The 24,106-nt window shown below is 39.2% G+C and overlaps 1 protein-coding gene across 1 annotated transcript; it reads right to left on the minus strand.

Annotated features, from left to right (window-relative positions):
- Nucleotides 1–92: 92 nt before the first annotated feature.
- wsb1 (WD repeat and SOCS box containing 1) lies at nucleotides 93–21,784 on the minus strand. Its single transcript, XM_040131446.1, has 9 exons — nucleotides 21,361–21,784; nucleotides 18,051–18,219; nucleotides 13,432–13,715; nucleotides 11,462–11,593; nucleotides 10,228–10,328; nucleotides 7,751–7,923; nucleotides 6,969–7,082; nucleotides 3,607–3,714; nucleotides 93–2,202 (listed from the first exon to the last, which is right to left on the minus strand). Exons 1-9 carry the CDS (start codon nucleotides 21,398–21,400, stop codon nucleotides 2,040–2,042), a joined length of 1,284 nt encoding a protein of 427 aa, XP_039987380.1. The 5' UTR covers nucleotides 21,401–21,784; the 3' UTR covers nucleotides 93–2,039.
- Between the last annotated feature and the right edge of the window lie 2,322 nt (nucleotides 21,785–24,106).

Consider the following 24,106-nt stretch of genomic DNA (forward strand, 5'->3'; position numbering starts at 1 on the left):
AAAGGTTAAAACTTTGATAGGTTTATGGACATGGTACAATTTTGTATATACATACATATCACAAGGAATTTTGTATACAGGGTTTTTTTTGTTTTTTGTTTTTTTTTACAAGTTCAACTATATATAGCAGTTAAGCAGCAGAGGTGCTTTGCTTTACTGTGAAATCAGACACCACTGATCTCAAGGCTTTATACTGCCCCGCAGGGCAGGGCAGGGAAGGGCAGGACAGGGCAGGGCACACCGTGGATGTGCACACACCCACACCCACACACACACACACACACTGAAGTAAATTCAAGCACACTGTTGCCATTTATGTCGCCAGTCTGAGAAATTTTTTGGATGGACTGTGGGTGGGCTACACCTGCATCATGTCAGGGTTGACCGATTGTTGGTTGGCCAAACATGTGGCTGATATTTGCCACATACTGAAACTCTGATGTCAGCCGGTTAGTGTAGTTTGGTAGCAAATATTTGGAGCCATTTAAGAAGGACTTTTAAGGTACCCTGGGGAGTTTTCTTGTAAACAAAGTTATTCATATTTTCTCACCATAACACATTGTGTGCATCCTTGAAACCTGACAAACATGGTGAATCCATTCATCCATCAAAAACCCTTTGCAAGGGCAATTTTAGAGATTTTGGGGCCTGCACTATTTACATTCACTATCAATCTTCTTCCCTGCCTTTGTTGGCACATTACTATGTTTCCTGGTCGATTACCATCACAGTCATACAGTAGTCCAACTGAATGAAGATATCCTTTGTCAGAATTTTTGAGGTCATACTCATATTGATGTTTTAGAGTTTAAAAAAATCCAATAAATCCCGACAAATCCCTTAATTTTTTTTTTTTTTTTTTTTTTTTAAACAATTGTCACTATGAAGGGCATTTTGCAGGACATTTTGAAAAGTAAACTTCACTACTCACTGGTGTAGAGTGGTGACGCTTTCAAAATACATCATTGGCATTTGTGTACTTCAATTTCTTGTCATTTACCAGCTGGGATATACACTGATACCAATATATCTGCGATGAGTGGATATCAACTAATAGATTGGTCTGGCCAATTTATCGGCTGTAATAGTGAAATGTCTTTTGTTGTCGAGCTGGTTAACATGATAGCTTGAAAGCCAGCTTCTGGTGCTGTCTATAATTGAAATTAGTAATCAAGAATTCTCCCAAAAATTAAATGAGCCTAGGTTACATACTGTACTGGATCATATAACGGCTGATACATCTAGCATGTTATCTTCGTACTGGAAATAAAAACTGCTCACTCACATTTAAGAAGTCTTGGTTTCAGTGGTAATGGTAATGGCGGTGTAAATACTGTTTCAGATAAATATTCAAAATCTAAGAAAGACCTATAAGTGCTTGATTTTGTACTTCTTTCATGCCATGACAATAATGTAAATACTCCAATTCCACAGTATCAGCAGTCCACATATCTGAGAATTGGCCTTTCAAAAGCCTGCATCCTTTAAACACACCACGTTTCTCTTCCCTTTAGCTCACCCACTTACAAACAGAAAACCTGACATTAAGAGCAAGCACCCCTGCAAAGCTTCTCACATTAAGTGCAACAGCCATTTCAGGTCAGAGGAAAAGATCAAGCATTTACTGAGCCTGGTAGAGAGATGGAGCCAACTGGAAGAGGATCTGAACATTTACACATACCACACTGATATGATGCAGGGGACAGGAGGCCCCAGAAATAACCTAACCTTACAGGTATGGGATGGTGCAATGGCCCCTCATTTAATAAATCACTTACAAAAATAAATATGTAAGACACAACACAATATCCTGCAGTAAGTGGATTTGGTGGGCATTTGAGATGAGGACATGTCTCTGTGGATTCAGTAAAATTTTATTCTTTTCCTCCTGTCCTGATCACATCCATTTGTTCAACAAAGTTCTACGAAAAACTGTTTTCCAAAATATTTTTCAGAAAATAAGGGTTTCATTGGTTTTTCAGCATAATGCTGCTGTGGCATGTGCAGATGGGTCAGCTGGTGCTGGGGTGGTAGGGGGATTAGATGACTTTGTATGTCAGGTAGTCACGGAGTGGTGTCGGAATGGCCAGGGCCTCTACCTGCTGGGTGGTCATCACCCGGCGAAGAGCCATCCTGCACATGTGCTGCAGACTGGCAATGCTACGAGGACACTCCCAGAAGTGCACACTACCATCACGAGTCCTAGAACAAAAAAAGATGAAAGGATTGATGTCAAATCAAAGAGGAGGAGGTAGTATACTGTGCAGTATTCAACAAAACTGAGTACAATGTACAAATCCTATTTATTTTATACAATTTTGTTTTTGTTCTTAGCCAAAGCCCAAGATGAATGAAGATGTGAAAAACAGAGATGTCTGACTAATTAAACTATAATGAAAGGTCAATGTTAAATAACCAACTGCAAAGAAAGTTAGTACACCGTTCATTAGTGAGATTCCGTTTTGGTTTTTTTTGGTTTTTTAATATTTTATATGTCTAAACTCCAAAGGTGTTCTACTGGATTCAAGTAAGGGGAAATTTTGGCCAGGTCATAAGTATCACTTTTTTCTTCTATTACAAACTGCTGTGTGATTTTTTTCGTGTTTTTTGGATCATTGTCATGTTGGAAAATTCCTCTACTGCCAAGCTCCTTGAGATTGTGAGTCATCTATTCATTCAGTATTGGGTAAACAAACTTGTGCCATCTACAAATGTCATCTCCTCTACACCTTTCGCGCTCATGAAGCACCATATCAGCACACCCCCTTCTCTATGTTTTACTGTCAGCACTATGTCACTGTGGTAGTCCTGGCCAGGTCCACCCCAAACATGGTGGACTCCATCTGATCCAAAGTAATTGATTTTGGTTTCATCTGACTAAAGAATGAGCTGCCAACGTTCAGGAGGCTTCTTCTCATGTTCTTTGGCAAATTCTAATCTTGCATTTTTGTACAGTTTGGTGAGTAATGGTTTTCTTCACATATTCCATGGAGGTTGCCTTCATGCACATTGATGCTCTTGTACCATCTCTCATATTTATGAAGTCTTAAAATCTGGTTTCTCTGGGAATTCCTTACCATGTGGAGCCATTAGACATAACCCAGGTCAAAACTGAGAAAGTTGTGCCGTTTACATTTTCTTTTATAACCTCATTTATGCAATTAGCCGTAAGTAGAAGTCACAGGTGTGATCACTTTGGTTGCCTTAAGGTTGTACTTTGGTGCCTTTATTTGCGATGAAGTCTAACAAACATGTTTGTTTTGAATTATACATAAGATCAAATACTCTTCAACTGTAAAATAATACAATAATTGTAAGATGACAGTTTTGAATCATTTAACGTTCTAGTGATATTTCACAGGGTTATACTCCGTTTTGTTGTATACTGTAACTCTGAGCTACTCATTATACTGCACAAGTATATTATAAGCACACAGTTAGTTCAGTGGAAAATTTCAAACATACATACGGCCTGCCAATGTTGACAGCGAGCCGAAATAAAACACGGAGAACTGGTTTCCTGGCTCCTCGTTCATAAGGCAGGAGTCAATAAGGTGAGCTGTTTGATCAGGATGATATGTGTCTGAACATGTGTCAGTGTCTTACCCAGCAGAAAGGACACTTCCTTCGGTAGAGAAGGCACAGCAAAGGCCATTAGAGAGAGGGGCGATGGCCTGAGGGGCCCTTTCCTCAATGCTCCAGAAACGAACCAGTCTGAGCAGAGACAGAAAAACTAGTATTACCATGTATAATATATGTACAAGTAATTTTAACCCAGCAGCACAAAAGATCTATACAATCACCACAGTTTCAAGGTGGGCACCCAAGCTTAGTGTCACCAATTCAGTATCCAGCCAAATGTGAAATATGGTCACAATCTCCCCTTCTGTTCCTGAGTTATGGCGTTGAATACTGGCCAGAAAAGTGTGTTTGCAGAACATTGTGACTTCACAGTGAAGTTGAACTTTTACCTTTTGGATATAAAATGTCATCACTTCATCATTTTATCCTATCAGACATTTATGTCATATTTTGTCATAATTAGTGTATTCATTTTTGAATTATGGTCAAAAACCTGTTTTTTGAGGTCACAGTGACTTCCCTGAGTCCAATTGGACTTTTGTGCCAGATGTAATGCCTTTCAGACATTCCTGATATATCCAGTTCACAAGAATGGGACTGACATGAAGTCACAGTGACCTTGACCTTTGACCTCCAAAATCTAAATCAGTTCATCCCTGATGCCAAATGAACGTTTGTGCCAAATTTGAAGAAATGCCATCAAGACGTTGCTGAGATTTCATGTTCGTGAGAATGGGATGGACGGGCGGACCGACAACCCCAAAACATAATGCATCCGGCCATGGCTGTCACAGGCACAGAGGCATAAGAACACGAGGACACTTTCAGAAGTCAAACTGCATGCATGGAACTGGACTACCTTGGTATGTTTTGTGTTAAAAAAGACTATTGATAAAAGGTGTGTCCAGCAAGTGATTATCAAACTAACTTCATGTCAAGTTTTTTCTTACACATCCCCACATGAAAATTACTGGAGGTGTCTGCCTCGACTTTTCCCCATTTTGTAAAAACACAGAGGAGTTTTCCCAAAATTGCTATTTTGAGGAATTATAGAGAATTGAATGTACATTGTGGCAGATCAAAAATTGTCACCTGAGCTGAATTGAAGAGATCCTGATGTGTGTCATCTTGATAACCTTACTTTGTGATAACTTTAATTACTAGATCACCCTATTTATGTGGTTTTATGAATAAAGGTCAATTTACTCTCCATGGTGAGTACCACTCAGCCAGTGAAAACAGTTGTATAATGTCCTATGTGGTACTAAAAGAGCTTTGTCAAGTCATAAAGTTTGAAAGACAGGGCATTTATGGGGCCGAGAGTGCCCATGAAAAGAAACGAGAGAGACAAGGACAAAAACAGACTTCAGTGTTATACTTTGTTAGCATGCAGGTTGCAACAACATCAGCCTTGATTGTGAAAAGAAAATTCTAGCAGTTGCAAGACGGCTAAGCTGTTACTTAGATCTCACGTGATTTGCCATTTTAACTCATTGTAATTTTGTGATATGCCAATGCCCTTCGGCATATCTGGAAATCGACTTTTTGGGGGTCATCTTCACTAATTTTGAAGTTTTTCCAGAGGTTGACTTTTTCGACATCTTGCTAGTGTAGTTGGAACTTCTAAGCCTGTCACGTGGTCACATGTCACTGTCCCAATGTCAGTGCTGGTAACATTAGCTGTGAACTGTGATTAAAAAAAAAAAAAAAAAAAAAAAAACTATCACTAAGATTAAATGTCCTTGTCTGAGAATAACTAATAATAATTAAAGTTCATGCATAATGAATAAGTCTGGGTTACTATTTCTTATTTTATGAGCTAGTTTGTATCATTGCGGTAATGCATAACAACATCATTAATAATAATGATGAGGTCCATTATCATGGCATTTGAATCTGCTTCATAAACATACAGAGATGAGACGGAAAAAGGAGAGATTGAGGGAAACAACAGGAAGAACTTGAGTTTCTGGTTAGTTATGAGATCAGTTCAAAGCTGAGCTGAACACAAACACACAAAGAAACACTACCACAGACATGGTTGATATGAACATTAAAGCTAGCTTACAGCTAAAGCCCGTACTGTTTGTACATTGTCTGTTTGGGATGAATAAATACAAACTATAAAGGTTCTAGCGGTCAAATTCAAGAGTGACGCAAAGTTAAAATTTGCTTTGTGTTGTGTAAATTCTAGGAATAAAGGACACAACTTTAGAGTTCGAGCAACAGCTGGAACAAAAACAAACGGCCACAGAGTCATTCATATCTAAAGGGGTTATTCCATGGACAGCATGAATGTGATTGGGAAATTTATTGTAAGTTTGCCCCTAAGATTACGAGATTTTTACTGATAAAAAACAACATTGTGAAATTAAAAATTAGATAAGAAACATAAAAAGATTAATCTTGCATATCTGAAACAAATCTTGTGGCATTCTGGAAAGCAGTTGTTAACCTTTCTTTCTATGGATGGAGCAAAAAGTTAATTTCCTAATAATTTCCAGAATTATATAGTCCAGGACTTATGATAAACACTTGACACTGCTGGTCAAAACTTTATAACAGGCAGTGCTTCCCTGAAATACTTAAAGCCTTCAGTGGGAAGGCTGCATTGGTTTGTTTTTTTTCCCCCTCACAGCCACCATTTTGTGGCGCTTCCTTCTGCTTATTTTCTCAACATATTTCTACCAACAATTCAGTGCTCAGCCAGCCAGTGGTCAGAGTGATTAATAGCTACCCTGTGACAGTCACGTGACCTGTCCACACAGACCAACATACAGTAGCTCTGTGCTCTCAAGTCCCATTAAGACTCATGACTCCAAGCAAGATTTAAAAACAAACTGCAGTGAACAGTGAAGCTCTTCTTGCTGCACTCTGCTGTTTACATATCAGCCCATGTGCACTAATAGGCATCAGGGGGGGAAAAAAAACAAAACAAAACACACTTTAGTGAACAAACATCCACAAAAGAGGTACAAAGCTCAACGCATGGGTTTGTCAAAGCTCATACTAAACTCTAAGTGTTGCAATCGATTCACTTGTTGATCTACTGCTGAAATATGTTTATGCAGATATATCTAACCCTTTTAGAACAGACACCATTAGGCATACATTATGCATCATTTTTATACTGAAGGCTGAACTGACATGTCAACCATTTTCATTTTAAACAATCCTCTATTCAAAGAAAAAAAAATATTCAGTTGTTCCTCTAAAAAGTAGTTGGGAAAGCAATGAAAACCCAACCCACAGACCACCACTAAACGGAATAAAAACTCAAAACTGGACACTGAAATAGATAGTTAATAAAAAAGATGCAAGTTTAGAAACTACATATAACCTATTAAGGAATATTGCTTTAAATCCAATATCATTCAGTGTCTTACCTGTCATCAGTAATGCTGGAAATGTGGCGGCCGTCAGGGCAGAAGCTCACAGCGCGAACCCAGCGGTCATTTGCCCCTCCAGCAAAAATGGGTGATGGAGGAGGAAAGAGGTGGCTGGAGAAAGATGAGAGCAAGAGTTCAAGAACAGCGTCATTATTAGAGCTTTTTCTGGTTAAAAATGAGCATTCCCTATTTGGACAGAATAGCCTTATCATTTTAAATTAATAAGTGTATAACTTTTGACAAAAGAAATTGCACATTTCTTCTCTTGAAAATGAAAAGTTGAATTCTTTAGCTATGAAACACTTTTGCTCAATTCAGTACAACTCAGGGGGTTTGCAATTACAGCCTTATTGGGTCTTGTATGACCAGTGGCTAATGTTAGAAAAGACACAGATATATATTGCTGTGTAACTGACATTACTGAGTCAGTTCACTGACTTTATGACTCTTTACCCTTTACCTCTATGCTGTAGGTACCACTTGTGCCTACTGTTAGATAAATGTTACACAGGCTCAATTTACAGAACATACTGGCCCAAAATACCTATAAAAATTATACAATACTGGCGCAAGAAAGTTAATTCAAGGTTCACCTTCACTTGAGTAATGATATTTTTTTAAGATTTTTTTTTTTTTGGCCAAAATGAAATACTTCTATTTTAATCACTGGCAAATGGAAATAGCGGCAATTCTTCATCTTGATCTGTGTTTATGAATAATTATTCCAGGTCAGCAAAACCCTCTTCCTCTGGTGTCCATATTGTGTGTCATTTTCTTACCCCAGTTCCAGCAGGATGGTGCCCTTTTGGTGGTCCCATACAATGACCCTGGTGTCATAAGAGGCAGTTGCCAACAGTGCCCCATCTGGTGAAAAGTCACAAGACACCACGTCATTGTGGTGCCCCTCCAGCTTCCGTATCAACGTGTACTTATCCATGTTCCATAGAAACACCTGCAACGTGAAGAGAGGACTGTTATAGCTCATGGAATGATTTGGGAAGAGTAAAGATTTGCTATCTTACACTTATAATTACTTTATGCACATAAAGCATTTAGTAATTAAATCAAGCAACAGGAATTAAAACAGAATTAAACAAATATTCTCAAGTTATTCTCAGTGTGCTTTGTAACCTTAAACCAGGCCAAACAAACAAAAGAGCACATGCTACAGAAGCAGCAAGGCTATGTCAAAATGCAACACTTCACCTACATTGACAATTATAATTAATATTCCAACATTTTTATAGAATAGTATTAAACTACAACATAACTTATGTTTATAAATCTTTTAATATGTAATTAAATAAACTAAATAATCACTTTTATTATTTTAACAACAAAAAAAACTCTACACAAAGAAAGAGAAAAATAAAACAAGCAGTAACTTAAGGTAACATAATTTTACTCCACTGGTTTCCCCTTTCAGAGTTTTAGTTCACTGTGATTACAATAGGCTCGCACCTCCGGCAGAAGCCTACGAAGAGAGACAGATACTGCAAGAGAAAAGAATATTTTATGGCCAAAGGGTTGAAACCTCTGGCAAAGTACATTTATGAATACACACACACGCACACACGCACAAAGACACACACACAGACTGGGAGAAAAGTGATCATCTGTGGAAGACTAACTTTTAACAGTCTGCCATGGTCTGAATTTTTAGTATTAATATCTTTGCTCCAAGGCAATGCAGTTAGCTATGCAATTATATAACTCCTACATGTCTTTATCTTTTTGACTGTTAGAAATTGAAAATGCTTTGAAGCACTACAAACACCGCTTGTGAACAAATGCACTTAATGACCTATGTAAAAAACATAACAGTCACGTGCCGGCTAATGGTTCAGTTTTTCAAGCAAGTTTCTTCCCCTCTATACTAGCTAGTTTCCTCATTTTCTAGCTTCCCAGTTTAAAGATAAACATTAGCATCATTTTAACTCTTGAATTCCTAAGAATTGTGGATGAAATGCAATAATTTATTGCTGCTCCTCTGTTGCTGTCAAAACAGCAGAAACACTCAAGTGTTCTTTCTAAAAGCAGAAAAAGCCTCAGAAGAACTATAGATGGACACATTACTACATAACTGGTCAGTTCGTCCACTGTTTTTCTCAATAAAAGGATATGTTCTTATTAAATTTTAAGGCAACAGCTGACATCTGTAGGACACAAGTGCTCTGCAAAGATACAAAGAACTTCCTCATAATTATTTCTGTATATCAACAATAGCCGAAACCTGTACAACATTTGCAAAGCATTTGCAGCTGCTGGCTAATACTGACAGAGAAGGGAGTGGGCAAGTTGGTTATTAACTTGTTATGGCTGGCTTTATTCTTTTCTATAACTTGCCACTGACAGCATTACAATGTTACACTGTATGCTACAAGGGAAACATTTAAACTGACAGTAAGAGTATTCCTCAAAACAAGAGAGAAGCTAGTGTGTGCAGACGGTCGACGGAGCTGTTTAAAGATGAGGAGGGAGGTGTGGAAGTGGGTTTGGGAGAGAGGTGGGGGTTGAGGGGTAATAGAGGGGGTATTTAAGCACCAGTTTAATGATAGTTTTAAACTGAAATTAATAAAATAAACAAAGGAACTGCAACAGCAGAGGTAGACAGACATGGAGCAGCACCTACGTACAGATTGACCTTGCTGGTCAGGTGCCAGGCTGACCCTGGCCAGGCCTTTGGGCATTGCGCACTGTGCGTCCCCGGTTTACACCGGCTGCTCAAAATGTCAGCGCGGCGGTCCTTTCAAAACCAATCACACACTGAGCTCTGCCACCACCTGTGACAGGGAGAGCAAGACACACACTGTAGGGACACACACAGAGCTAACACTAACAAAGCTACCACCATGTCTACCATTACCACTATGTTCACATTATTCTAGAGCTGCAACACTGTAGATAAGGTGAACTAATGGTGGCCAGCCTGTAGAATATCCAGAAACATATATGCCTTAAGGGCTGCAGAAACAAGTTTACTTCAGCTACAGTACATAGCAGTAGTGAAAACAGTTGTCTGCTCTGCATGCAAACTTCAGAACACCAAAATCCTTTTTTCCACTGCAAACAAAAAACAAAAAGAATCTAGATGCAGGTAGTTCAACTTATAATGACACCGAGCACAGTTTGTGCTAAGGTGGGACTGGGAGGGCAGGGCCGACAGGGAGTGTTTTAATTTGTAGGTCACAAGCAATTGCAGACAGATTAGCTAGCAAACCCATCAAAATGAGTAAAAAGGAACTTGTATACGTACTGCTTTGCCGGCGCCAACTGAGCACAAGATAGAGGAGTCGGGGGAGAAGGCGCTGCAGTACACCCAGTTCTGATGCCCCCGCAAGACCTTCACCATGTTACCTTGAAGACACAAACAACTCAATGAAGCAGTACACCATGTCATTTACTCTCAAAGCCACACTGCTGTCACAAACCAAACATAATGAGTCGTGCTTTTGTTAAGATTCTTTTGGGGGGCTTTTTTTTACCTTTATTTGAAAGGAGACATTATAGAGACAGACAGAAAAAAAGGAGAGAGAGTGGAGGTAGGGCATTGAATGGTCACTGAACTAGTAACGCTGTGGCAATGTGGTGCGCACTTTAATCATTTAACTACTGGGAAACTCACACAATAAAAAAAAAAAAAAAAAAAGTCATACTATTTTGATTTATTGTATTTTTCATTTGCAATATTGGAGCATCATACCCTTCCTGTGGTTCTTTACTACAAGGATAAGACTGGGCTTATTCTCTGCTTTTATTTTTGCCATTAATTTAAAGACCAAAACCAACAATGTGTTCATCTGTCTTAATACTTGAATACTAGTTCCACGTTAAAAAAAAAAAAAAAAAGTCCAGTAAAACAGGTTTGGCCAGTTTTCTGGTCTTTTCATGGGATTTGCTAAAAGTAAATAAATAAATAAATAAATAAAAATTTTACATAAATTATCCTTCGTGATGAAGTAACTTTACCAACTCACATTTATTTTTTTTATATATTGGGCTTGAACTCATTAGCAGCATGCAACTGATTTTAACTGACTCATTAACAATTAATGGAAGAAATGAAGGTCACAGCGTTGCTGCCACGCAAAAGGCCATCATCAATGTGTGGCCCAGGCCCGATGTACAGGCAAGGCATGACCTCTGATTGCTTGCTGCGGAGTGTGTGGTTTTAAGCAGGACTGAAGCGTTAAGATATGATGAATTTCCCAGCATATATTAATATATCTTATACTACATTTTAGCCGGAACTTCTACACATTTACAGCCTGGTCCTAGCCCCTGGATCTTTTACCTACTTTTCAAAAATGGTCTTACAATTTAGAGGACTGTTATTTGCCCTGTCAACAGCATGCTCTCAGTGGAAGAAACAAAATGCCAGGGAGTTGTGCTGTCACATCATTACAAATGAAGTGAAAGAAAGAAAAGAAGAAAGAAAAGAAAGTTGAGTCAAATGATAGCTTTCTATCAAGGACAGATGATCTACATACCATCATCTTTGAGGTCCCATACACGGAGGGTCTTATCTCTGGATGCAGAGACCAGCATGAGGCTGCCATCAGGAGCAAAAGTCAAGTCTCGCACTACATCAGTATGGTCCATCAGATTCAGCAACAGTTTTCCTGCAACAAGCCATCAAATCAAACAGAGGATAATTGAAAAACGTATCAGGAAGTCAGAACTACTCCTCGGTCAAGTCGAAGACCTTGCACAACTTAAAAATGTAAATGTCAGTAATATACTGTTCATAGGCACAGCAAGAACTCAATTCCTGCTCTAAAAACCTCCAAATACTCCAGCTTTGCATGCCTAACAAAGAAATACAAAGGAAAAACCCCTAGAATGAAACAAAAACAGATCTTCGCGTATAGTCTGGAATGAATGACAACTGATTTTCTTTGATCACTGAAAATATAAAAACATTCTCCAAGAGCAGGGGTCCAACACAAACAGAATAGTCTGTGGATTTATCAGTCTACTGAACAGGTAATCATAGGATCAATTCTGAGTATAACACAGTGTTTACACAGGAGGCATAGCATGGAAAGCAGAGTTCAGCAGAGCAGCAACAGCAACTTCAGGGCTCCAGCTCCGTCTACACAGGACACGCTCAAGAACAGTAATGAATGTAGATCTCCAGCATCTTGGCAGCCCTCAGAACCCAACGCTCAATCACTGTAGTTGCGTGTAGTAGTGAATTAAACCGTCTCACATGTGCGAAACAAATGACTAAAAAATTCAGCTGAGATACCTCTTTGATAGACCAGGGCTGCCACTTTTTCTAAAAGTCAAGCTCGAATGAACTTGCCATTTGTTTGATTTCAAGCAATGTCCATCTGCTGGTGTTTAGTGAGTCTCTTATCGTTCAGTATAGTCTGTATATTTTTCTGTGTGGTGTTATACAACTACAAATACCACTACGTGTTTTGAGATTGTATGCGACTTAGAATTTTATAGGATGGCTCTAGTTCTGTCAGATCCTGAAAACAGTCTTCCCAAACAATGCAATGGGCTGCACATCCTTGAATATAAATTGTGTTATATTATTGTTGATGGCCTTTCTACAAGTTCTGGCAAGTGTCCTGAGAGTCAGTGTGGTGAAAAGTAGGCAGTCAGACAAAGTTGTACAGTTGATGTTTCTCAACTTGTTTCTGGTGCCTCTGCTGCCACATTTGGGTGGTGCGTGCTAGTGCTCTCCTCCATTTTTATTTATTAGTCTAGTTTAATGATAGGTCAATAGCAAATGCAAGAGGTCAAGCTATGAAGTGAATTTTAAGAACATCCTCTTCTGGACCACAACGCAAATGGTCTATCGGCATAGAGACATTACAATTCAAATATTATTTTTTTTTCCTGTTTGAATGAAAGTTCAATTTTCCAATAAAGATAATAGCCCTGGTGTAGACATACCTTATCCACACCTTTCTTTTTTATTTTGTTTTCGAAAGTAAACCTCATTCTTGTAGTAAGTAGGAATGTGAGGAATGTGGAGCATAAATAAGCTGATAAAATCACAACAGAAAGAGGTTGGAGCAGGCTGTTTGCTGGATTCAGAAGATAACCAAAGCTATACATTTCTTAAGCACAGAAAAAATGTGCAAATAGTCTAAAAATCCATAATCATACAAAACCCTCTTCTGACAAAACCTTCCATATCACCATAGCATGCTAACACTTTAACAATAGAAAAGGATATTGTAGCAATATACAGTATATGTAAGTACATTACTGCAAAGAAGGAGCAAGAGCTGTATTTACTAGTTGCATCTCCAGCTTTAAACAGGCCATGTGTTTGGGCTGCTGGTGTCTAGCAAATGCTTGGGTACAGTGATAATGAGCTATGATCTTACAGAGATCTAAATTTTCCTAATCTAATTTACTTATTTAATTACCTAATCTGATTATCAACTAATAAGGTGAAGAGGGAAACTACTTCTAACTAAGGACAATGTTTCCTCACCAGTGTAAACATCCCAGATCTTGATGCGACCGTTGTTGAGGCCTGTTGCCAGTAGCAGCTGGTCCTGGCCGAACCTGAAGTGGTGCCACTCGATGTTAATGCAGCGACTCTGCTTCTCTGGCACTGAGGAACCGAAGGCCAAGCCCCAGACAGTGTCACCGCAGTCGATGGTCTGTTCGCAGGGCTCGTCGGACACAGGGATTACCTGGCCTCCGTCGCTGTTCTGACGGGACAAACGCCGGGGGCTCGAGGCATTGGTGACCTCTCCACAATGACCCACTGAACTACAGGCACAGAGAATGGAGAAAGATATGCAAGGGAAGGTCAACAAGGGACAGTGGTTATGAAAAGTAGAGAGTATGTAGTTTCATTCCATTCAAGATGGTTTTCTTTATTTACAAAAGCTGAGCCATGCCACGAATGACTACGAGCAGTTGAGCCTTGCTCGCAGGATGCAAGTGTTTTTCTCCTGCACCACACAGCAAAGTACAGTTGTATACCTTATTGACATGCTGGAGGTTTACTAGTCACAAACCACAGTAAGAGCCTGTTGCTCTGTGGTTGCATCCCACAGCCCAGAGACATACATATTAAATTCATAGGTTACTCTAAATTGCCCATGGGTTTGAACGTGAGTGTGATGGTTGTCTGTTTCCCTCCATGTGATTGACCCGCCTCTCAGCTGGGATCAGCTCCTTGCAACCCTCAAGGATAGGACGTGTACCTAATGAATGGATGGATGGAGTAATTTAACACAGTTCTATTTGAATAAGGCTGATATCTGAAAATACAAACAGGAACACAGGGGTGAAACTCAACTCCAAACACACAGATATTCAGGTATAAGCTACAAAAGCACTAAGAAACTAAAGAGTGAGAGACTTATAACAGAGCTTTCTCTCTAGCTACATAAGTTTAGATACCTAAAGTCTTAATTACTCTCCCTTGCGGTTGTCTTAGTGCGAACCATGCGCAGTTGGTGCCCCTGTAGCGTCGGGTCACAACAATTCTGAGGGTACAGGGACATCGGCAGAGAGCCTTGCATGCACCCTCTGATGACATAATCTATGCTACCAGGCAGGACCATAGCAGCCTAGCGCTGTGTGGCTATCCCCTGCTATGAGGCTGTAGTAGAAATGCATCTCATCACCATTTGATTTGACATGGCGTGGGCCCATGGCGAAACCCTAAATGTTTTTTAACAGCTGCAAAGTTTAGTATTTTTTGCCACTGCGGGAAAAAAGAACAGCTAATCAGCCTGCTGTTTTGGAACAACAAGCACTTGTTCTAAAGACAATATCAATGTGTGGCTCTGAGAGTCACAAGGTCTGATTGACTGGAAAAAGAGCCCGTTAAGCAGAAAGGGAGCTGATAATACAAGCCACGTGTCCTTGGCTCTGTGGAGCACCTCTTTGTGTTCATTCTGCTTCCTGCATTAGGTGGGATTTCTGAGGGCAAATAAACTCCTAGAAAGTTCTACTAGTACATAGATTTGACAAACACCAGGACTATATACGTAGATCTATGTGCAACTTATTCACTAAGCGAGCAAATTATATCATGACTTTATTTTGTGGAGTGTAATTTAGGATTTGGGGCTTTCAACTGCCTCACAACTACTTTTGTTAAATACTGCAGATAAAATAGCAGTCACTTTGTAGATTTTAAATTTTACGGCAAAGCACGCAGTGGTAACATTCTCCAGCTGGTAATGTTTTCCTGCTTTTCCAAAACTATTCCCCACTTATCCACACTTTGTCCTATCTGGTAAAATATGCAGTGGCATAATACTGATGACATCAAGTCCAGGTTCCTGTTAATCTCAAGGGAATATGCTGGTTTACATAATTCCAGTGATTAACCACTAGACTGCAGATAAGTGCACAGTCTGACAAATTAAAGTGCAGCTAGACTATATGAATGTCAAAATGGAATCAACTGCAAACAGAGCACCTAAAACACGCCTAGGAACAGTGAATATTCTGTTGTATGGACTAGATTTAGCTTGCAATTGCCTTTGTCAGTGCAAATTGAACAGAACCCAAAAAGTCTGCCTTTATTACACAGCACTGGCATGGCAGTGGCTCCTAAAGATAGTCACCAAGGGCAATTAAAGTGGTATTCTGTTTTTTTTCTTAATGTCAACAAATGCAATCAAAAGACTAAATCATTTTCAGTGAGCTTGGTATTTGCCCCCTCCTCAAGCTACATAATTATGCTACTGTAACGAGCATTCTGTTTAACTACATCCTAAGTAGTTCTGGTTGAGATTATTGGCACCCCTGAATTTTCCGTACAGAATTTAGAATATTTTCAGAAATATGTGCAAAATAACCAAATTTGTATACTTGGAATATTTAATAAAATGTCCAAAATTACTGAACAACAACAACAAAAAATACTTTCATATTGTGAAATGAAAAATTCTCTCAACACAACTATTGGCACCCTTTTGATACATTTAAATTGGTTCCTCAAACAAAAAAACAAAAACAAATAAGACTCACCTGTGCTTAATTTTCAGTGTTCACATGACTTGAATAACCCTATGAATAGTGGTTTTACTGCATAAAAAGGGGCAATTGTTTCCAGTATCTTTGTCGCAATGGTGAAGACAAGGGAGCTGTCTGAGAGCATCAGAAAGGCTATTATCAAAAAACATAAATCCAAAGGCTACAAGGCAATTACCAACGATCTTGAAGTCCCTGTGTCAACAGTTTGTAATGTTATCAGGAAGGTCCAGAGTCATAAAACTTAAGTCGCTTCCAGGAGAAGGTGATAAGAAGAAAATTGTTGAAAGAAGTCTGCGAAGCTGATGCAGATTGTGGAAGAAACACTGCACAAGACATCTAAAGTGCTTCACTAAATCAACTGGGGCTCCATGGGTGAAGGCCACGGAGGACACCACTATTGAAAGAAAGGCACGAAAAGGCAAGACTAATGTTTGCAAAAACTTCCATAGATAAGCCACAGTCTTTCTGGGATAATGTTCTATGGATAGATGAAACCCAAGTAGAGCTCTTTGGGAATGCAGTGCATCAGTTTGTTTATAGGCGACGAAATGAAGCCCATAAGGAAAAGAACACCCTACCTACAGTAAAACATGGTGGAGGTTCTATCATGCTGCTTTGCTGCTTCTGGTACTGGAGACATTGAATGTATCAAAGGCATGGTGAAATAAGAAGATTACCAAGGAATTTTAGAGTGAAATGTGTTACAAAATCTAGGTTTGAGGGAAAGGTCTTGGATCTTTCAGCAGGACAACGACCCAAAGCAAACATCCTACAGCACAAGAGAATGGTTGAAAAGGACAAGATGGACTGTTTTTAACTGGCCAGCAATGAGTCTTGACCTATGAACCATTGAAAACCTTTGGAGAGCGCTGAAATCTGCCTTTGCTAAAAATTCTACTACAAACTTAAAAGAGCTTGAACACATAGCAATGGAAGAGTTGCAGAAATTACCTGCAGAAAGGAGCAAGAAGCTTCTAGATGGCTACAAGAAACGTTTAGAGGCTGCCAATGTTGGCAAAGGTTCTGCAACCAAATATTAGTAAAGGTGCCAATAATTGTATTTCAGGCGCATTTAGTTTTTTTATTATTTCACTATTATGCAAGTTTTGTTTTTTGTTTTTAATTTTCTTTTGTTCATTAACTGATGATATATTAAAATATTTTGATTACAAAAAAATTGCTTAATTTGCACGTAGTTCTGAAGATATTCTAAATTCTGTACTTAAAATTCAGGGGTGCCAATAATTTCAACCAGGACTGTAACGTAGGTTGATTTTTGCTTAATGTCTACACTGTTGTCTCATGAATTAGTCTCGAGCCAAAACAAATCCAAAAGCAAACTTTTTAATTACGTTATGGTTATGACAGTAATAGCCTTGCTAATATTATCTTAACAAAGAAAAAAGAAACCATTTGGGGCTAATGTTAAGGTGAAGTTTGTACTTTGGCTGAGGAGTTCAACTTATGTTGTAATCATCAGCAAAATGGTAACGTTAGTAACATTAAAAATAGTAGTCCCAGAGCCCTAACCTCAGTGATGTTATACAAGTGGAATTTGGTATAACAAGTATGGTAGCTAATGTTAGTCTCGTAGTCTCGTTTGATGTTAGGTTTTGTGGTACACGTTTTCGGTATTTGTGGCGCCCCCTATGGTTTGGGGTCAAAATGCTTTGATAGGCCTATTCCCAAACACACACTGAAAATATGTCCTAAGATTTATGGTGAATGGACAAATTGTTAATGAGTTATGTGCAATTTCCTGAAAAGCCCAGCCCTTGGAGACGTTTTTTGGGTTGGTGGCCATGTTTTTCAACCAATATAGCCCACTTATTAAAAAAATTGCATATCTCAGTCTCACAAGGCTGACCACCAAATTTGGTGCAAATCGAGTCGAAATCCAATTCATTTTACTGTTTTCACATTATACAAATTACCCAAAAAATCCATCATGTCGGACTTTGGTGGACTCAGATGCTTTTTTTTTCTTTTTTCAGAAACTTTTGAACAAAATCATACATATGAATGTTAATGTTTTATTTTAATAATCATTGTAGGTATATTAAGGTACAAGTAGTAGAGTGCATTTAAGTTTCAAATGATACTTACAAGCTCTTCAGGCATTTTGTCCAGGGAATGAGCTTGACAATGCGACGCCCCTGAGACCAAGCGAAGTAGGAACCATTGGGTGCAAAGGCTACTGTCCAAGCCTCACGCCCAGACTTCTGGTCAAAGGGAACAACAGGCACCAGGAGTTCACCGATGAACTTAGCCTTACCTGGAAAAACAATTAAACTGTTAGATCAGCTACACTCATCAATAGGATCACTTATTAACATCTTACAACCTCTCTGCTTATTCAGGCCAACCCACAGGAATTCCAAACATCCCAAAGTAACCTCTTCACTCTGATGCAGGCATCTGATTGGCTAACTGTGACCAAAACATTTGTACAAAGAGTGGGTGGGGAACTTTGCAAGATAGATAAGTTAAATGTTCTGTTATATATTGATTTAAGTTGATTCCTGAAATGCAAGAGTTTTTTGAAGGGACTGTCAATAAAAAAAACTAATAGATACTAAATTTATCCACATTCTTTATCCATACTTGACCTCTTAATGAATTGACATTAAGTTCATTTTTACAGGAAAATCAGCTCTACTTTGAAAAGTAACCTTTGGCTTTCATTTGCCCTGTAACTCTCATAGATTCTGGAACCACAGTTTGATAGAGATGCTTTCACAACAACTGTAGGGAACACACAGCAAGCAGCAATTATCATCAGAAAAATAACGTTCACACAGAAGAATATGGTATCTGCAGATTTCCGAGTTTCTTTAACACCTTTTAAAGATATATTATGCAGGATTTTCCTAAAAAACAATGTATATTCTCATACAGACACCCTGCCTTCTGCCTGTATTTTCTTATTTTCTTCTTATTTTGCTGTGTTTGGGACATTGCGGGGCTGCAAACTTTGAGCAGTGGGTGTGTAGCCCCAAGCCAATAACAGTGCACTGGGTCCGAGGGCAGGACTCCATAAAAATCTAACAACCACGTTATGTTGCTGTCTCCGCCTCTCTCTTCTGCTTGCACTCTGTGCCATGGATGTATAAAGAGCTGCAGGTCTGTGTGTCTGTTTGACTGAGGCCGTTGCTGAGACACACACACAGGCACGCAGCAGAGAGGCCAAAGCGGACAGGAAGAAGTGTGTTTCAGCTGCATTCACACAAAATTGGCAACATGGCACTTTACTGCAGGATTGTGCGGAGGTGTGGGTGTATTTATTTGTGCTTTAGAGCATAACCACTGTGGAACAATCCGAAAAATACGTTTTATTTCTCTGATTCACCACTTTGTTGTAGCTTAACGCTGCTCTCTCTCTCTCTCATTGAGCTGGGGAGGAGGGGCCAAAATTCAATTGTGTGTTTACAAACAGCAACTGTCAAATCCTGCATGGTGTATCTTTAAATACCCATTGTTAATAATCGGAACCAATTTTTTTAAATAAGGACAAAAAATTTAGCCAATGCATGGCAAATTAAGAGGCAATACTTCGGCTTACATACTACTCAGTCCCATAAATGTTTCATTGGTGACAACAGTTTTATTTTAGGACATAAGACAACTTAACATTGTGAAATAAATCTAAATTAACTTAAAAAATAAATATAAACAATACATTCTTTGCAGGACTTGGTACAGGGAAATTCTGGTAACTTTTTGGATTCCCCTTTACAGGTAAGTATGAAGGGAGTTGGGTTATCTTTTGAAGTACATGGGTGTGAACGTAAATATATTAGGTAAAGCCTAAAGATAAACTGATTTTTGAGTTTCACATATAACTAAGTTTCTAAATCTACTACTGAATAAAGATATAGATTCTGACTATAAGAAAAAAGAATTTGCTAAAATGTTGAAGTGACGACCTCATATATTCATATTTAGGGTTGTTTTTAATGCATGGTATTTGCAAAAGAACATAAAAATTTAAGAGAATTTTAGCACATGACTAACATTGTAGACACGCTATATGAGACAAGTAATATAGCTTATATATATACATACATACATACATACAGGTTCTATGCAGCGTATAGCAATATAACGTAGGGCGTGTAGGCACGCACGTACGTCTCAGTGATGAGCCAAGCAAGGTTATGAATCACTCGCTGCTGGTGTGTGGGGGAGGGAAGGGTCTGAGAACAAGTCCATATGAGCAACCCAGCGAGAGAGAAACGAATTTTAAACTACTAATGTATGAAAAACTACTTTGAATTAAATAACAACGAACTGAAAAACCTCAGGGAAAATGTAATTTGCCGACCGGAGTTTATAGTTTTATTAAACCAGAACGGTGCACACCCACAATTTAACAGACATTCCGCTTCAGACATAAAGACAAATAAAGTGAAACACTAGCTGTAAAGGCACGACCCCGAGCATCAGTGTACAGTATCCCCGTTCGGGACTGCCTCATCCACTGCTTGGGACACAGTCCCAGAACCTCCCGAGGAAAAGTACCGGGGCGAGGGCGTACTGACGCGGGGCTGTTACCCAGACGTGCGTTCGCCAGTTGGTTTCTCATCTCGAATGTCTCGTCTCTCGTAGAAATAAAAATATATCGTTTGAAAACATTTTCAATAAAGACTAAATCTCACTTTTGTGTGGCTTTTCTAGAAATGTTTTCGAGTGCGCAACTTATTCGCCTCGTTTTGGTGCGCCAACCAGCAATGGGCTCATTACAGTCCCCCCGATGCCGTAGACCCGCTAGCACTCGACGGTTGGTTAGAACCGCGTTTGTAGTGGGCGCCTTATTCCCCAGCGGTCACAAGAGGCAACAACGAGCTAACTTCACACTCGAAAACTAACGTCGACATCCTACACGAAGGCGTGATACGTGCTCTAGAAAGTGTTTTCAAACAGTATTTTTCAGGTTTGCTAGAGAAAATACTTTCAATATGAGGACTGACTGCTTGGTTGGTTTTGCCAATGGACGGGAGGTCCGATGTAAGAACCGGGACCGTCTCCCCCGCATCGGACGAAGGTCCCGAACTGGGTTAAGTGTTCTCACCATACAAAACATATAGCCCACGAAAACACCATGCAAAACCATAAATCGATGTGAGTCATCTTGAATTGACCTAGTAGCAGTTTAACTATTGAGATGTTACAACGCTCACTTCCGCCCACCACGGTGTATTGGAGTGAAAAACCATTTAAGCCAACTGGCACGTTGTACTAACAATTTTTACTTTGTTGTTACATTATTTTTTCAGGTCCCAACGGTCCGTTACAGGATCGGAACTTCAGAGGCGAACACCGTACAGCCTAGAAACGGTGTAACGTTAGCGTTCTAATACCACGCTCTCCCAGGACCCGCAATCACAGACATAATAAACGTAGCGTTTCTACTTACCTATATCATTTTCGTTTACAGAGTCTGGAAAGCTTGCCATCTAAATACGTGCACAGAACTAAGAGAAAAAAGCCAAGCGCGGACTGTAAGACGAAGATATCAGGAGGAAATAATCAATTGGTGCGGAACTAGACGGCGCTTTCCCTCTTCCGCTGTCTGCGAAGTCGGATGAATTCCTCCGCCAAGCTTAACGTCCCGGATGGAAAATACAGTCGTCTTTGGACCTTTTGTGAATTTCTTTTTTTCCTTTACTTCCTCGACAATAGACTTTATTCTACTGTTCAAATCTATAGTTATGCTGCGGGGGTGTTAACACTCCCACGGATTAAAAACTATTTAAAACGTAATTATACTACTGGATTTTATAAAACCCGAGTACGGTCCCTGGTAATACAATGGCTTCTTACTTGATGGCAGCGAGCTATTTTCATCTGGGGAGGGCTTAACATGAAACCAGGGGAGGGTTTTCATTATCACGTCAGCAGAGTTGCCATGGTAATACTATTAACACCTCCCCCTGCTGGCTTCCTTAGGCAACAAACAACAAAATGGTGCATTACCGCCACCGGCCGGTACAGAAGGTGGATTTTTCTTCTGAACCATTTTGTGCACAGTAGTGCGTTATATCATACGCAGTTTAAAAAAAAAAACAAGAAACCTGAAACTTTAAAGTCAAACATTTTCCATGCCAAATAGGTGATTGGCACCTAACCCCCTTTCCCCTCACATTGTGTAGGTTACTTTTGTTGGATTATAACATGGCCCCAGATTGGCTGTACAATAATCTGATTTAAGTCAAATTATTTTAGGCACCATGTCAGCACATTATCAGAAGAAAGCTCATGTTGCGGTGACACATTTTGACCCCTCTTAAAGAAAAAAGACTCAAGGACAGATGGAGCTACCTTAAGGCTGTTATCACTTCAGTTGATATTGGGTTTTAGTTGTACATATTCACAATACAGCCTGACTGATACAGGATTTTAGGTCAATACAAGTATTTTAAAGATTAAAATAATGATGTATCGGCATTCCTTTTTTCAAAAATATAAGAAAATAAAATAATCAAACATTTTTGGTAAGGATTTCATACATTTGGTTATTAAGGAGTTATGAAGACCAAGCACTGAATGACACTTTTGAACTTGTCTAAAACATATCACTAACAGCAAATACAGTATAACAGTGCATTACAAACAATTTATATGTCACTGGAAATAAAATTGGTTTAAAAATTTTTTGCAAAAAAATGCACTAAAAATAGAAAGACAAATATATTTAAATAAGGAGAGATGAAGTGGAAGTGAATCTTTTTTGCCGATTAGACTCCATCGATGTGAGGCATATTCGTTAAGCATAGGCCCATATAAAGATAGGAGACAGGACATGATACCCTAAAATAAATGAAAGCAGTCTTACTGTGACAAGGGTGATTCAACTCTGAGAGGAGTAATAGATGGCGGTGGTGGAGAAGAGCCATTGGGTGGTTGATAGAAACCTTTCGACAGGTACCCCTGGACATCGTAGAGGTTATGGTAGTTTTGAGGAGGGGGTAGGTTGCGCAATAGTGGTCTGAAAGACATATGGGAAGAATTGCAAGTATATTTAAAGAATGGCTTCCAGTGATTGATTGGCTGGAGGACTGTGAGCAGAAAGATCATTGGTCATACATGGTGACATCGGGATGGCGAATGGAGGAATTTGACGATGTAGGAAAGTAGAACTGACAGAGAGAAATAGATCAGGAGTATATAGCCAACGCTGACCCATAGAGGAGCAAGGCAGAACGTGCGGAAGAGATCTTCCTCATTGAAGTTTTGCCAAAGCATCATTTCAGTAAGGAGAGATCAAACAATTGGATTCCGTTGATATGAAGCATCCCCATTGAGCGTATGTCCATATGAAGACAGGAGACAGGACAGGATTCTCCAAAATATAAGATAAAAATGAAAAGCATTCTAACTGTGGCGAGGGTGACTCAAATCTGAGAGGAGACAGAAATAGCATATCGTGAAACATAAAACACAAGAAAAATCAAACAGTAATTATAGTGAGCATTAAGGAGCCATTTCACCTAAATGGGAACAACTTATTAGGATGTATGATGCAAAATGGCCATGGAGGGATTGAAATTAACCTGGGATGAAGGCTACAGACCATCGCATGCCAGCAAAGATGTTTCCGTGCAATGAAGGCGAATGGTGTTAGCATGTGACGGGGGCTAGAGGCCGTCAGAGGCCAGAGGAAAGAGACAGATGTTAGTGTGCCACGAAGGCTAGAGGATCATCGAAGGCCAGAGGGGAGAGATAGATGTTAACGTGGGATGAAGGCTAGAGGCCGTCAACGGCCTAACCTACTTAAAACCTAGTTCAAAATTAATTAATCAAAATTAAGGGTCAAAATAAAAAAAAATACTCATGGTGCGAATGCAGAGTTCTTATTGTTAATGTTATAATTAGTAATGCATTATAAGCAGCATTAATTTTGTAACTGGTTGACGAGGAGGTAATTTCAGCTATATTATAGGAAAAAACTCCAAAAAAAAAAAACCTCCAAAAAAAACAATTACATTCCTGGTCGAAATTATAGGCACCCCTGAATTTTAAGTACAGAATTTAGAATATCTTCAGAAATAGATGCAAATGGTATAATCAGAATATTTCAATAAAGTATCCAAAGTTACTGAACAAAAGAAAATAAAAAAACAAACCTTGCTAGTGAAATAATACAAACACAAAATGCACCC

Source organism: Xiphias gladius, chromosome 7 (assembly GCF_016859285.1).
Source record: "Xiphias gladius isolate SHS-SW01 ecotype Sanya breed wild chromosome 7, ASM1685928v1, whole genome shotgun sequence".
NCBI classification, from domain to species: domain Eukaryota; kingdom Metazoa; phylum Chordata; class Actinopteri; order Istiophoriformes; family Xiphiidae; genus Xiphias; species Xiphias gladius.